At 48.2% G+C, this 12,500-nt stretch overlaps 1 protein-coding gene across 5 annotated transcripts in view; it reads right to left on the bottom strand.

Moving 5' to 3' along the window:
• Positions 1–1,700: 1,700 nt before the first annotated feature.
• LOC113827728 (uncharacterized) overlaps positions 1,701–12,500 on the bottom strand; it is a 105,339-nt gene continuing 94,539 nt past the window's right edge. For 3 of the 5 annotated variants that reach the window (XM_070115562.1, XM_070115563.1, XM_070115561.1), the window contains exons 3-10: positions 11,715–11,804; positions 10,789–10,859; positions 10,142–10,289; positions 8,759–8,907; positions 8,279–8,540; positions 7,683–7,885; positions 7,061–7,205; positions 1,701–6,787 (exon numbers count right to left, since the gene is read on the bottom strand). In XM_070115562.1, coding sequence (XP_069971663.1) covers positions 6,021–6,787; positions 7,061–7,205; positions 7,683–7,885; positions 8,279–8,540; positions 8,759–8,907; positions 10,142–10,289; positions 10,789–10,859; positions 11,715–11,804 — 1,835 coding nt within the window. In that variant the 3' untranslated portion in view covers positions 1,701–6,020. The remainder of the gene's footprint in view (positions 6,788–7,060; positions 7,206–7,682; positions 7,886–8,278; positions 8,541–8,758; positions 8,908–10,141; positions 10,290–10,788; positions 10,860–11,714; positions 11,805–12,500) is intronic. The other 2 variants (XM_070115565.1, XM_070115564.1) reach the window with 1 other exon arrangement.

Below are 12,500 nucleotides of genomic sequence, written 5' to 3'. Positions count from 1 at the left end.
GTAACATCAACATTTTTATTTGAATCTCTTTTGACAAACTGGCAGTAGTAATTCAGTAAGAATATATTTTTATTTTCTTGAATTCGACATATACGTATTTGTGTGTGTATATATATACATGTATATGTATATATATGTAATTACTGCTTTGGGTCATGACATGGCTTGGATTGCATGGTAATCTTTCAGTGGGGTCTACATGAATTCACCAGAGAAACCGCATTCATGAAGTTTATTATCATAACCAATTTCTACCTTCGTATCGCTACAATACGATACTATATGATATTGTAAGAAAATGTGTACAAATATCTTACTGTGTAAAGGAAAAGTAAATACAATATTTTCGTACTCATATGAAGTGAAGACATAGAAACGCTCTTTCGCTCCAACCTTCATGGAGAACAGATCAGATCAGAACACGCAGGCTGTGAGATTGTCCAGAGCAGAGTAAAATGTGTTGGGTTTGCAAATGAGGTGAAAAATGGTGTATAAGGATATAATTACATAAATACCCTTGATCAAATAATACACTTGTTGCAGTTGCTATGTCTGTGTGTAGACAAACAATACGCACATGTTCACAGTTGCATAGGAACTTGTAGAAGTCCTCAGGCGGCGAGGTCAGACGTCGAGAGCCACTGGCGAGCGGGAGGGCGCAGCGCAATGAGTTCAAGGCCTCCTTCGCCCTCAGCGTCATCGGACAACCGAGAAGTCCCTTTAAAGCAGTGGTTCTTTGCCCTTATTTGGTTGCGACCCAAAATCCTGTTCAGATTGGCCCTGGCAGCCCAAATACTTTCACATTTCAAATTCATTTGCTTAGATGTTAATAACTTTGGTATTCTTAATCAGCATTAATACTTTGGTAACTAAGGCGAAGCCCCACTACCTTAGAGGCTCCAGTTGGCGTCTGGTTTGCCTGTCTTTGGGAGTGGATAAGGAAACAAGTTGTAACATGCCAATGATATTTTATTTTGATTATTATTAGATATACTACTCGGACGTATATAATTTTGTTATATGTTTGAAAAAATATAATACAGCGTTGGCACTACACAATACTTGGATACAGAGACAATGCATAGATGCGCACACGTATGCAGTGCTGGGTATTGAGGGGGGCACCGGGCCGCGAGGCCTTGGTGCTTGGCACTTACATATATAAATATATGTGCACACACGCGTGTGTATATATATATATATATATATATATATATATATATATATATATATATATATATATATATATATATATATATATATATATTGGTGTGTGCGGTTTCTCCCTCCCCAAGGCGCCTGGCGACGCCGTCTGTTGTCGGCGCAGGAGATCCCGGAGGCGAACCAACGAAATGGAAATGAAGCGAAACGCAGCGATACAAAATGGGTCTTGTGTGATTTGCAGAATAAAACATTAATAAATAAAACAGATGGTCGCTGAAAAACAGATCAGAAATATATTGGGATGAAATGGGGATCGAATGCTAGAAATGCCATTGGCGCGCAGGGAGGGAGACGCGAGGAGCTCTCGAGACACTCAGTCCCGGATCCCTGGCGGAGGCGAAGGAAGGAGCGGTTTCTGATACGTGGGAATGGGGGGGGGGGGGTCTGAGGGTTGTCTGGTTGGGGCAATTTGCACGAATCAATTGGATTATAAGAGATGTGAATGATGGTACGAAGTGCTGCATATGGAGGAGAGAGAGAGAGAGAGAGAGAGAGAGAGAGAGAGAGAGAGAGAGAGAGAGAGAGAGAGAGAGAGAGAGAGAGAGAGAGAGAGAGAGAGAGAGGGAGGGAGGGAGGAGGAGGATAGTTCAGACACGATGAAATAAAAATCGAACATATCAAAAACTAATCAAAATCAGGAATGCACAGTTGATCACTACGCCTCGCCATCTGCAACCCCAAAAGAGGGGAGTAGAGTAATAACCTTATTTTCTCTAAACCTTCAGGAGAGAGTAAAAAGGTGATAACCCTGTCCTTTCTGGGCCTTCAGGAGAAAGGAGAAAAGGTGACAACCCCGTTCTCTCTGGGCCTTCAGGAGAGAGGAGAAAGGGCGATATCCCTGTCCTCTCTGAACCTTCAGGAGAAGAAGAAAAGGTGAAAACCCTGTTTTTTCTGTGACCTCAGCGAGAGCAAAAAAGGTGACGACCCAGCTCTCCTTGATCAAAAACAGAATAGGCAACGTGCGTCCTCAACCGACAGTAGAAAACTCTACCTGAGTCAGACGTAAAGAATATACATATTCATATCCTACAAAAATAAATCTCTTTTTAGTGAAAAAGCATTACCTACAGAAATGCTTTAGTCAAAGGCTTTAAAAACACATACGTCATCCTGAACTTTAAAGTATATGATTATGGTAATATAACACTTAAGATCAAAATCGATCGTAGTCATTTTAGGTTAGTCAGCCTAATCAGGGTCGGATTGAATCGCAAATAAAAATGTCTCGCGCTTCAGCCTTTTTTTTCTCCCACTGACCGCGAAGAAATGAATCAATCGATAAAATCAGAGAATCGGGAAACGAAAGAATCTGAGCGCAGACACAGCTTGGACCAGAGCCAAGGGCAGAGGAGGGGAATAAAGAGGGAGGGAGAAAGAGATGGATATATATACATACATACATACATACATACATACATACATATATATATATATATATATATATGTATATATATATATATATGTATACATACATATATATGTATATATATAGATGGAGAGAGAAAAAAAGGAATATGAGAAATATATAACAATATGACTTAACAATCTTCTATATATATACGTCTCCACACGGACAACGGTCTGGAAAGTGTTGTTCAGTGTAGAAGTATCTCGAAAGACTCTGGCTGGAATGGGTGGTGGTCGGGCGAGCGGGTGAAGCTGGTTCTGAAGGATGGAAGTAGCTCTTCGCGGATGAAGCTGAAGGACGCTGGTCTTAGGCAGACGCAGCTGGGTGGACAGGCTCGAACTGGTTGCAGCCGCAGGAAACTGGTTCGAGGCGGATGCAACTGGCTGAAACTAGTTATACGCGGGTACAGACGGATGAACCTAGTCCTAGGAGGGTACAGCTGGGTGAAGCTGGCTCTTCGCAGAGAGCGCTGGAAGAGGCAGGCGCTAATAGGTTGAGCTGCTCTGGGCGGATGCACCTGGTCCTAGGCGGATGCATCTGGACAGTCAGCTCACAGCGGTTTGAGACGGATGAAGCCTTCCCAAACGGGTGCACCTCCATGGTGATGCATCCAGGATGAGGGTCTCTGAGCGTGGCTGGGGGCACGAAGGCGGAGGAGGGCTCGCAGCGCATCTGCGGCAGGAGGTGGAAGGGCAGAATGTGGACGGCGCAGGCGTGGGCACAGGCGGAGGGCATGGGTGCGAGCGGAGGGGCGGGTGCAAGCAGGGAGGCGAGAGCAAGCGGGCGCGAGTGAGGCGCAAAGGGTTGGCGAGGAGCGCCCTGGGCAGCGGGGCAGAAGAGCCACTTCATCATCAAGCGCCGTCTAAAATGGCTTACGGATGAAAGTTCTGAATCGGAAGAGAAAATAATACATAAATACTTGATCTAAAAGCTGCGCGTCAGCATTCTCAGGCCTCTGCATGATTTATTTCCTCAAGGAAAGCAAACTACCAGAAGCCTTGATGACATTCTGTTCCCGACGGCAGGACCCCGCCCTGGCGCCGTCCGCAGGTTGCCTGAACTGGACTCGGCCGCCCGAAGCCGCGAGAACGAAGCAGGAGGCAAGCGGGAGTGTGGCTCTCTCTTCCAAGGGATTCTCAGATTGGCGATTTCGGCTCTACGAAGCGAAGCGGTTCCCTTCCACCTGCGACTTAAATCTCAACTCGTAAATGTAATACTGAATGGTCTGAGTTGCCCAAAAGAAGACACTGCGCACGCAGAAATCAGGCTGACTTTAGTGAGAAAAAAGTTCAAGGCTTACAATAAGAGATGACTGCGTGAACTGGCTAATTCATTAATAAACTCACTACAAAAGTTTCTTCACAACTCGATCGAACGTTGGCAGGCCGATGCAAAGGTCAGCCTGCCATCTGCCATCCCGAATGCACTCCGACGTCGACTCTCAAGCGAGAGACAAACGAGAAGAACCGGCGGTATGAAAGACATCTTTAGTCCACGAAAAAATATATATCTCACAGCAATACATTACTCGCCAGTGCTCCCAGTTGCTCTACATTCTACAAAATCTACGTTTGAGGTAAGATGCGCGTGAGGTCAGTGCTACATTCACAATCAACCAATCACAGCGTCGGTTTCAACGGATACGTCATCCTTATATACACTTACAGCCAATCAGAAAGGCCGTTTCATGGCGTGACGAAATGCGGTCGTCTGATTGGCTGAAGCACTTTTTAAAGATTTCTAAGACCTCCTAATTGGTGAAGCCTAGTTACATCAGTCCACTGGAGTCGCTATATACCAATCTTTACGTAAAGAAAAAATGAATATTCATCTAGCTGTCAATCTTTTCATCAGTCGATCAGATTGACAACGAACAGAAACACATGATACAAAATGATATACAACTTCCTAACCGATAAACATTCAAAAGCATTCTGGGATGCTGCCTCTGCGTATGACGTCACAGCTGGGACTGACATCATACCGGGAAGACACCGCACCTTTTGATATCACTATTCTACGATTAATATCACACCTGTTGATTACACCTGGGACTGGCATCATGCCTTTTCGTGACATCATGCTGTGATTAATATCACCCTTGTTCATGACATCATACCTCCTAATGGCATCGCATCTGGGACTCGATCACACCTACACATGATCTACCTGGGACAGACATCACACTTGTTAATGACATAGTATCTGAGACTGATGCCGCACGTGTATACCATCCTCTCTGGATTGGTATCTCACCTGCTTATGACGTCAGTTCCAGGACTGGTATCACACCTGTCCATTACATCATATCTTGAAATGACGTAACATATGTTGATAACGTCACCAAATTTTAATGACTGGGGCCTCGAGGCTTCTTACCGCTATCATCACATTAGACTGAACGGCCTGCTGCGTGGACAAGCACGCATGGCCATCGCACTGTATATTGCTTTCATATAATGAAAAAGAATAATATTGTTCAGGAACTCGACGTGTTGGAACTGCAAGCCTTCCCTTAAAGTCGGAAGGCAGGTCAGTCCGCGAAGTCGTCCCAAGCTTGGTTTCCTGTTTATGATTTTTACAGATTTTTCATATTCTTATAAAGAAATGTTAACATATTTTTTTGCTACAGCTCAATTATACAGAATAAGACCTTGGTAATTACTCATTGTATTATGTTACTAAATTTTACCTTGCTGCATTCATCTTGTGAAATCACTTATATTCTTGTTAACAAGAAAGTGTTAAATCTTACAAATCTTTATATCTTACGTACTACATCTAATTACAAGTCAGTCTAGTTGTAGTCTAAAACAATAATACTATACAGTAATACATTGTAGCTAATTTCTCCCTAACACACAGCTGTCTTTACACATCACCAGAGCAAAGAAATAGTTCGACTGCGCATTTGAGAAAGTCTCCCCTTAAAGTTGCCTTCGGTTTTCTGTCTCTTTTACATTTGCGGAAAAGAGAGAAACAGCTGCACAGAAATACAGATCGGAAAATAGACTGACAGACGTTCAGATACGCTGGCAGATACATATTAAGGCACATGGTATGCATCTGCAGAAGGAGACGTGACATGCTATCACGGGAGTCCAGCTTCGTCTGGGACGCCCGCCTTCCATGCGGCTGGCCTGCGAGAAGAAGAATGCGTGGCGAGGACGGACACGAAGGAAACCATTGATAAATATGTCCATCAGAGACGCCGACATCGAAGCGCGGCTCGGAGACGTGGAAGCAGCGTGGAAGTCCTGGGCGTCTCGACGCGAGAGGGTGCGAGGAGCGCCGGTCCGGGGCCAGAAGGGCTGCTTCAGGGTCGCGCGGCGCCCGGCGGCTCTCGTCGCGTCCTGCGGGGATTCCTCTTCTCGCGCGGCGGCCGCTCCTACCTCTTGTGCACGCAGCCGATCTTGCCGCGCGTGCAGTAGTTGCCAGCCTCGACGTCCTGCAGTGTCTTGGGCCCTTCGCCCAGCCTCCGGGCGTGCTCGCCCTCGTCCTCGTCGTCGTCGTCCTCGTCGTCATCCTCCAACTGGCTCTCGTTGTCGCCCTCCGTGTCCTCCTCCTCGTCCTCCTCTGCGTCCGTGCTCACGTCGAACACCTCGTTGAGCACCTCGTCGATCTCCTCCTCCTCGCGCTGGCTCAGCGTGCGCATGCGCGACTTCATCTTGATGCCGTTGCAGAAGGCGCTCTTGGCGTGGTGGTTGTGTTTGTAGTGGAAGATGTCCCTGAGCAGCGGCACGTTCTCGCGGGGGTCAAAGGTCACGATGGAGGGCGTGGAGTCGGTGGGGTCCTCCTGCAGTGTGGTGCTGCTGCAGGCCGTGGCGTCGTCGTCCGCGCACGTGTTGTGCACCTGCTCCTCCACGGACGCCACGAGCGACACCAGATGCAGCACCTCCCGCAGCGGCAGCACCACCTCGTCGGGGAAGTTCTCGACCGCCTGGCCTCCCTCGGCGTCGCCGCCCTGGCCCTCGACCTCCGCCGCGCCCGTCATGATGCCGTGCAGGCTCTGCGAGTACTCCTCGGCCGGCGTGCCCGTCTGCGCCACCAGGTTCCTGATGGCGGGCATGGAGTCGGAGCGCAGCACCACGTTCACGTCCAGCAGGTCGGACAGCGTCAGCGGCTCGTTGGCCTCGCTGTCGGAGTCGTCGTTGCCTGCGGGAAGAAGGTCAGAGGCTCACGTGGCTGAACCATCTCAAAAGAGCAGTGCGGCGGCCGCATGCGGAGGCCGCCGCCAGGGGCTCGCTTGTCGCTCACGTGCGACTGCATTAGGTGCGTGACCGGCTGTGCATGAGGCAACAGCTGTGAAGATGCATCATCCAGATATGGGCAGAATACAAGACATTAAATTATACTTGAGATAAAGAGCCCATGAAAATTCCCAGCGAGTGCGGCCGCCCGGCCTGCACCCCTCCCCCCCCTGCTCACCCTGCGTGCAGTCGATCCTGAGGCTCTGCTTCCTGGACGTCCTGCCGGGCTCGTCGCCCACGAAGGCGCCGGCCACCTCCACCATGAGCGCCACCACGCCGCGGTCGCCGTCCACCAGCGACGCCTTGCGCTGGCCGAGCTTCACCTGCAGAGGAAGCGCCGGTTAAACGAGCCACAGGAGGCCGCGCCCGCTTCGACGAGCGTCAACCCGCGTCATTTCAGGCCACCCACAGTCAGCTGTGGCGGCTCCCTCTTGGGATGCCAGTGACCTTGTCTGGCTGGGCTAAGTTAGCATCAAAGTAACTTCTTCCAGTTAGTTTACAAATGAGTCAACCACAAAAGTTGAATGACTGACATAAATTATGAAACTTTCACAAAAAATACTTAAAATTTGTTCTTTGACGTGTTTTTTCCTTTGACACTACCTCAAATAGTAAAAGGAAAATATATCGTTCGAAAACTGAGTGACATGACATGAAGGGAAACGGATAGGAGACCCAGAGGCCGAACCCGCTTCGACTCACCCTCACTCACCCTAACCTGCCCCTCACTCGTCCTGTCACCCGTCCTCACCCCCAGCTCCCTCCCCTCACCCCCCCCCCCCTTCCCCGTCCGCACTCACCCTGCCCACGAGCTGCCGGAAGAACTCTGCCTGCTTCGCGATCCTCTTCGACCTGAAGGTCTTCTTGATCCTGCGGGGCACGTTGCTCTTCAGCGCCTTCTGCAGGAAGTTGAGCAGCAGGAACCAGTAGCCGAGGGCCATCATGATCCACACGACGATGGCTAGCTTGTAGACCTCGCTGTAGGGCTGGTCTTTGCGGTATCCTGCGGGAGGAGGCGAAGGGTCAGCGCGGCGGAAGGGAAGACGGCGAGGAATGGCAAGGAAAGACAAGGAGAAGAACTCACGGAAGAGACAAGACAAGAGGGAAGAGGCGAGGGAAAGAGGGAGAAGGAAATCGGATGGCGGAAGGGAAGATGCAAATCGATGAAAGAAAACGGCAAAAGTGTGGGGAAAGAAAGGGGAGACTGTTACAAAAGAAGAAAAAAAGATAATTTCGGTTATAATAACACCTATTTGCCCCCCAAAAAAAGTATATACATAATACTATATAATGACTGTAATAATGAGGGTGACGATGACGAAAAACTGCAGCAACTAAACGCAGTGGCACTCGGCGTGCCAGGGCCGCAGCCCGGGGGCCATGGGCGCCGCCTCACCTGCCACGAGGTCTCCGAAGCCGATGGTGCTGAGCGTGATGAAGGTGTAGTAGAGGGCGTCCTCGTAGCTCCAGTCCTCCAGCTTGGACAGCGCCAGCGACGGCAGGAACATGAACACGATGAAGCCGACGCTGAGGTAGATCCAGGTGATGCCGTAGAGGAGCGTCTTGCGGTGGCGCTGGTGCCGCTTCTGCTGGGGGGAGGGGGGGCCGGGCGGGGGCGCGGGAGGGGGGGACAGGAAGGTTAGTTTTGCCTCGTATTTCTTCGGAGGAGGAGGTTACGGAGGCGGGTAATGAGGGCCGTTCGTTAGACATTGCAAAAGATTATCTCCATGACTGATGACTGAGAGTAACTGACTGAGAGTAACTGACTGAGAGTAATTAACACTGATTCAGACTCGCCGACCCAGCGGCAACGGCTGACTGAGCCAGAGCCACTGAGCCTGAGAGTCAACGGCGCCGAGCGACTCGGCGGACTCACCCTGGCCGAGGTGTACAGCTGCAGCATGCGGTTGGACAGCATCTCGGACGAGTACGCCATCAGGATGCAGGTCAGCGGCACGCCCACCAGCGAGTACAGCACGCAGAACAGCCGCCCGTAGCGCGTCGCGGGCGAGATGTGGCCGTAGCCTGGGCGTGGGAGAGGAAGGGGAGGGGTGAGTGCTGGAACTGCCGGAGGGATGCGTCTCCCGGCCGGGCGACGGCGCCTGCGGCTCCGGGCGGAGCAGAATCGCGCTGGGACCAAGGGCTCCGAACGGCTGGCGGTTGCGGCGCGGAATGAACTCCCCGCCCCTTCAGGACAGCAACACCAAAGCAACAAATGACAAGACCTAAACTCCTACAGAAACGCTTAACATTTATTGTGAAAATTGGCGAATAAAAATAATAGCGTAATTAGGAAAAAATGACTTTGCCGCCACCGAGAAGAAATCTAAATTGTGAAAAGGCCTTTTTAATAGCTTCCCCGAAACCCCTAAGCAATTTGATACACTTTGATACATGTTTGCCCTTTATGCGCACGCAATTGGAACCTATTCAAGCGTCTTTTCATTTTGGGTCAAAGCGTTCGCCTTTGAGTCCCTCCGGCCAGCCAGTCCGAGCGCGGGATGCTCCAGATGAGCGCCCCGTGGGCTCAGAGAGGAATTTATTTCATGCGTTGCGAATGGCATCGTGAGTTCGTTCATACACAGTTTTATTCTAAAGGTACATAGCGTGTGTTTCTTGATTTGATGATATAAGTTAATCAGTAATACAAGTGAATACCTCCGATCATTGGTGGTATCTAGTTATCTGATTCGGACACAAAGTTCACTCTCGGTGGATACAATAAGATGCAAAGTCTCATGAAACTTCCATTTTGCATACAAATAAATGTAATACGAAAAAATGTTTTGACTAAACCTGAGAAATGCATTTGAAATTTTGCACAGCCTTGCGAAGAGAAAATGAGCAGAGTAATCAAGTACTTTTTCCGTTATTTAAAGCTTCTGCAATATTTCGCTTCTAGTAAATATGCGTGCATATCAAATACTTCAATGGTTTCCTAATGACCTTTCTTTTGTGAAGTTGAGAAAAGTAACTTCGTTTTCCAAAATTTAGGTCAGCGCAAACTTGGAAGCCGGTCGTCGTCGCAGCGACCGGGACGCGACGCCGAGCGCCAAGGCGAGGGTTTCGGGGAGCCGCGGAAGGCCCGAGGGATTCCCGGAGCCGCAGCAGCCAAAGTCCGGCTGAGGGACTTCGATTCCTGAAAAAGCTTCATGAGACAACTTGGAGCTTATAAGAAACGAAGAGAATAAGACGAAACACAATAAACAGGGAAACCAAGTTCAATAAACAGATGGCCAAAAACACCGCGCCTTCGTACCGATGGTGGTCACAGCCGTCATGGTGAAGTAGATGGAGTCGACCAGCGTCCACTTCTCCACCTTGGTCACGTGATCGATGATCCTGAGGCTCTCCTGGCACTCCTCCTCCACGGCGCTCGACCAATCAGCGCCCAGCCCGAGCTTGTCCTGGGGGGAGGGGGCGGAGTCACATTTGGGTGGATTTTGGGCTTAGGGAGGCGGGTCGCGGGGGACGGCGCGTCAGGGTGCAAATCGGTCATTAATATGCAAATCAAGAGGAACTGAATAAAAGCAGGATTTAAAGAAATAACTTCAGGTCGTAAATGAAAAATAAAATTGAATTTATTCGCAAAGGTACAATCATTATATTGTCAAAATTGGTATTGAATTCAAATTCATGTGTGTCCGACGGGAGGAGATTAGTGAGCTTATACGTACCGTTGGTACTGTACTGTATGCACACCCACACCCACCCGCCCACACACACAACTGTCACCTCCATCTCCACCAAGATAAGCAATAAATCATAAAAAACAATGGAAAGAGCAATTACGGAAATAAATAAACGGTAAATGAATCATACATCACAGCCGAAGCAGACACAGAAAAGGCAGACAAACAAACATAAGAAAACAGGTTAATTAACCAAAGAAAAAAATGTCTGTACCTGGTGGGCGGCGGACCCTTGCGCCTGGCCGCGGCTCTCGCTCTCACCGTTCGATTCCAGCAAACCAAAGGCTATTCAGACCAAATAAAAAGAAAAAAGAATGCACTACTGTAACATACAAGCATAGCAATGTTACCAAAAAAAGTCTACTTGGAGAAATAAAAATTAAATAAAAAACAAAGGAATTAAATGAAAAACAGCAAATGAGGCAAGGCACGTTCGAGTCAAGAAAAAAGCAACTTCACGTCTACTCATTTGGATTAAGATTAGACTAATTCTAAATTAATAAGAACAAATCAAGTGAACAACAAAGAGGCCTAACAAATTCTACCAACATCATAATACGTCACTTAAGAAAGAAATGATCTAATGCAAAAATAATGGTGCACTGCGAGCGTAAAACATAAAATCACACTGTTCATGCGCTAAATTAGACAGACTTTTTCTAGCCAGTTATGAGGAAGACGGATTGGATTCCATGAATCAATTGAGGTTTATTACCCAAGGCATAATCTGCTCAAGGCTACAGGATGCGTGAATAGTTCTTTTAACAAGGGGATACGGACGATTTTCGTTCGGCGGGAGGGAAGGCTATTTTCAAAACATTTATCTATTTGCTGTTTTGCTGTTGGCGTTATAACAAGATGCACAGCAATGGCAGAGCTAAATCGCAGCAAATGGGGAACACAATGAGAAGCTATTTAACACTGAACAATTTGGGTCAGGAAAATTATGAGGGAATGTAACGTTAATTCAAGCACAGCTTTCGAAAAGTTCAGAAATTCCTGAGATCCAAACACTTGTCTTCCTTCCTAAAGTGTAAAATAAGATATGAAGAATACGGATGAGAAAATAAATATCTACATTCTAGACAGCGAGAGACAGACAGAGAGGAACAACGGGCGTAAATCTTATTGAAAACCTACTTCCGTTGATGACAGGATGCGGACACAGCTGTAGGATGTGCTGCCGGAGCTCCAGCAGTTCCTCCAACGCGTCTCCTGCGGATGCCAGCTCTGGGGGAGGACGAGAGAAGGATTAGAAAGAACAAAAGGCAAAGAGATTTCTCAGAAGAAGAAGAAAGAGAGCAAGAATGTGAAGAGAAATCTCACTTGTCGAATGGAGATGACTGAAATGTAGTTAAAGTTTTATTTTTCTCTAGGAACTATTAAAACATGTCTACACATAATGGTATAATCCACCTTCGTTCGGGCCGGGTGGTCGACTCGACGCCGTTTCTCAACTGCGTTACGCAACGCCTCGGCATGCCCTTGCCCTTCGAGAGAAACCAGCTCGCAACCACGAACAAGAAAAACAAGATTCGCAAGATGAAAAAAGCCTCGGCACTGCCAATAGATCAAGGCCTACGAAATATAAGTGTCGACTCCTCCCGTGGGCGTTGAAAAAAGCTGCCCCTCCTTTTCAGAGATATGTACGGGTGTGGAGAAGGGGTCTGGCATCTCTTCATGAATATTAATGAGTGAACCATGTCTTTTTTGTATATTTCGTTTCTTGGTTATTGGACTCGCCTTCCACGGGCGTTTATTTGTTTACAAAACATCCTGTGCTGTTCCATTGGGTTATTATTTTCTTTTCCTCATTCCTTTGGCCGCTTCTACTGCCAAGGTTTAGGCTCTCACGTCATTACATACCCTCTGCTTGGGAGTACAAGCACACGGACGCATAACACGGCCCTGATTGCGAGCCAGCGG

Source organism: Penaeus vannamei, chromosome 37 (assembly GCF_042767895.1).
Source record: "Penaeus vannamei isolate JL-2024 chromosome 37, ASM4276789v1, whole genome shotgun sequence".
Lineage (NCBI taxonomy): Eukaryota > Metazoa > Arthropoda > Malacostraca > Decapoda > Penaeidae > Penaeus > Penaeus vannamei.
Note: the sequence above shows the minus strand (reverse complement) of the source record. Positions and strands in the feature narration are given on the sequence as shown.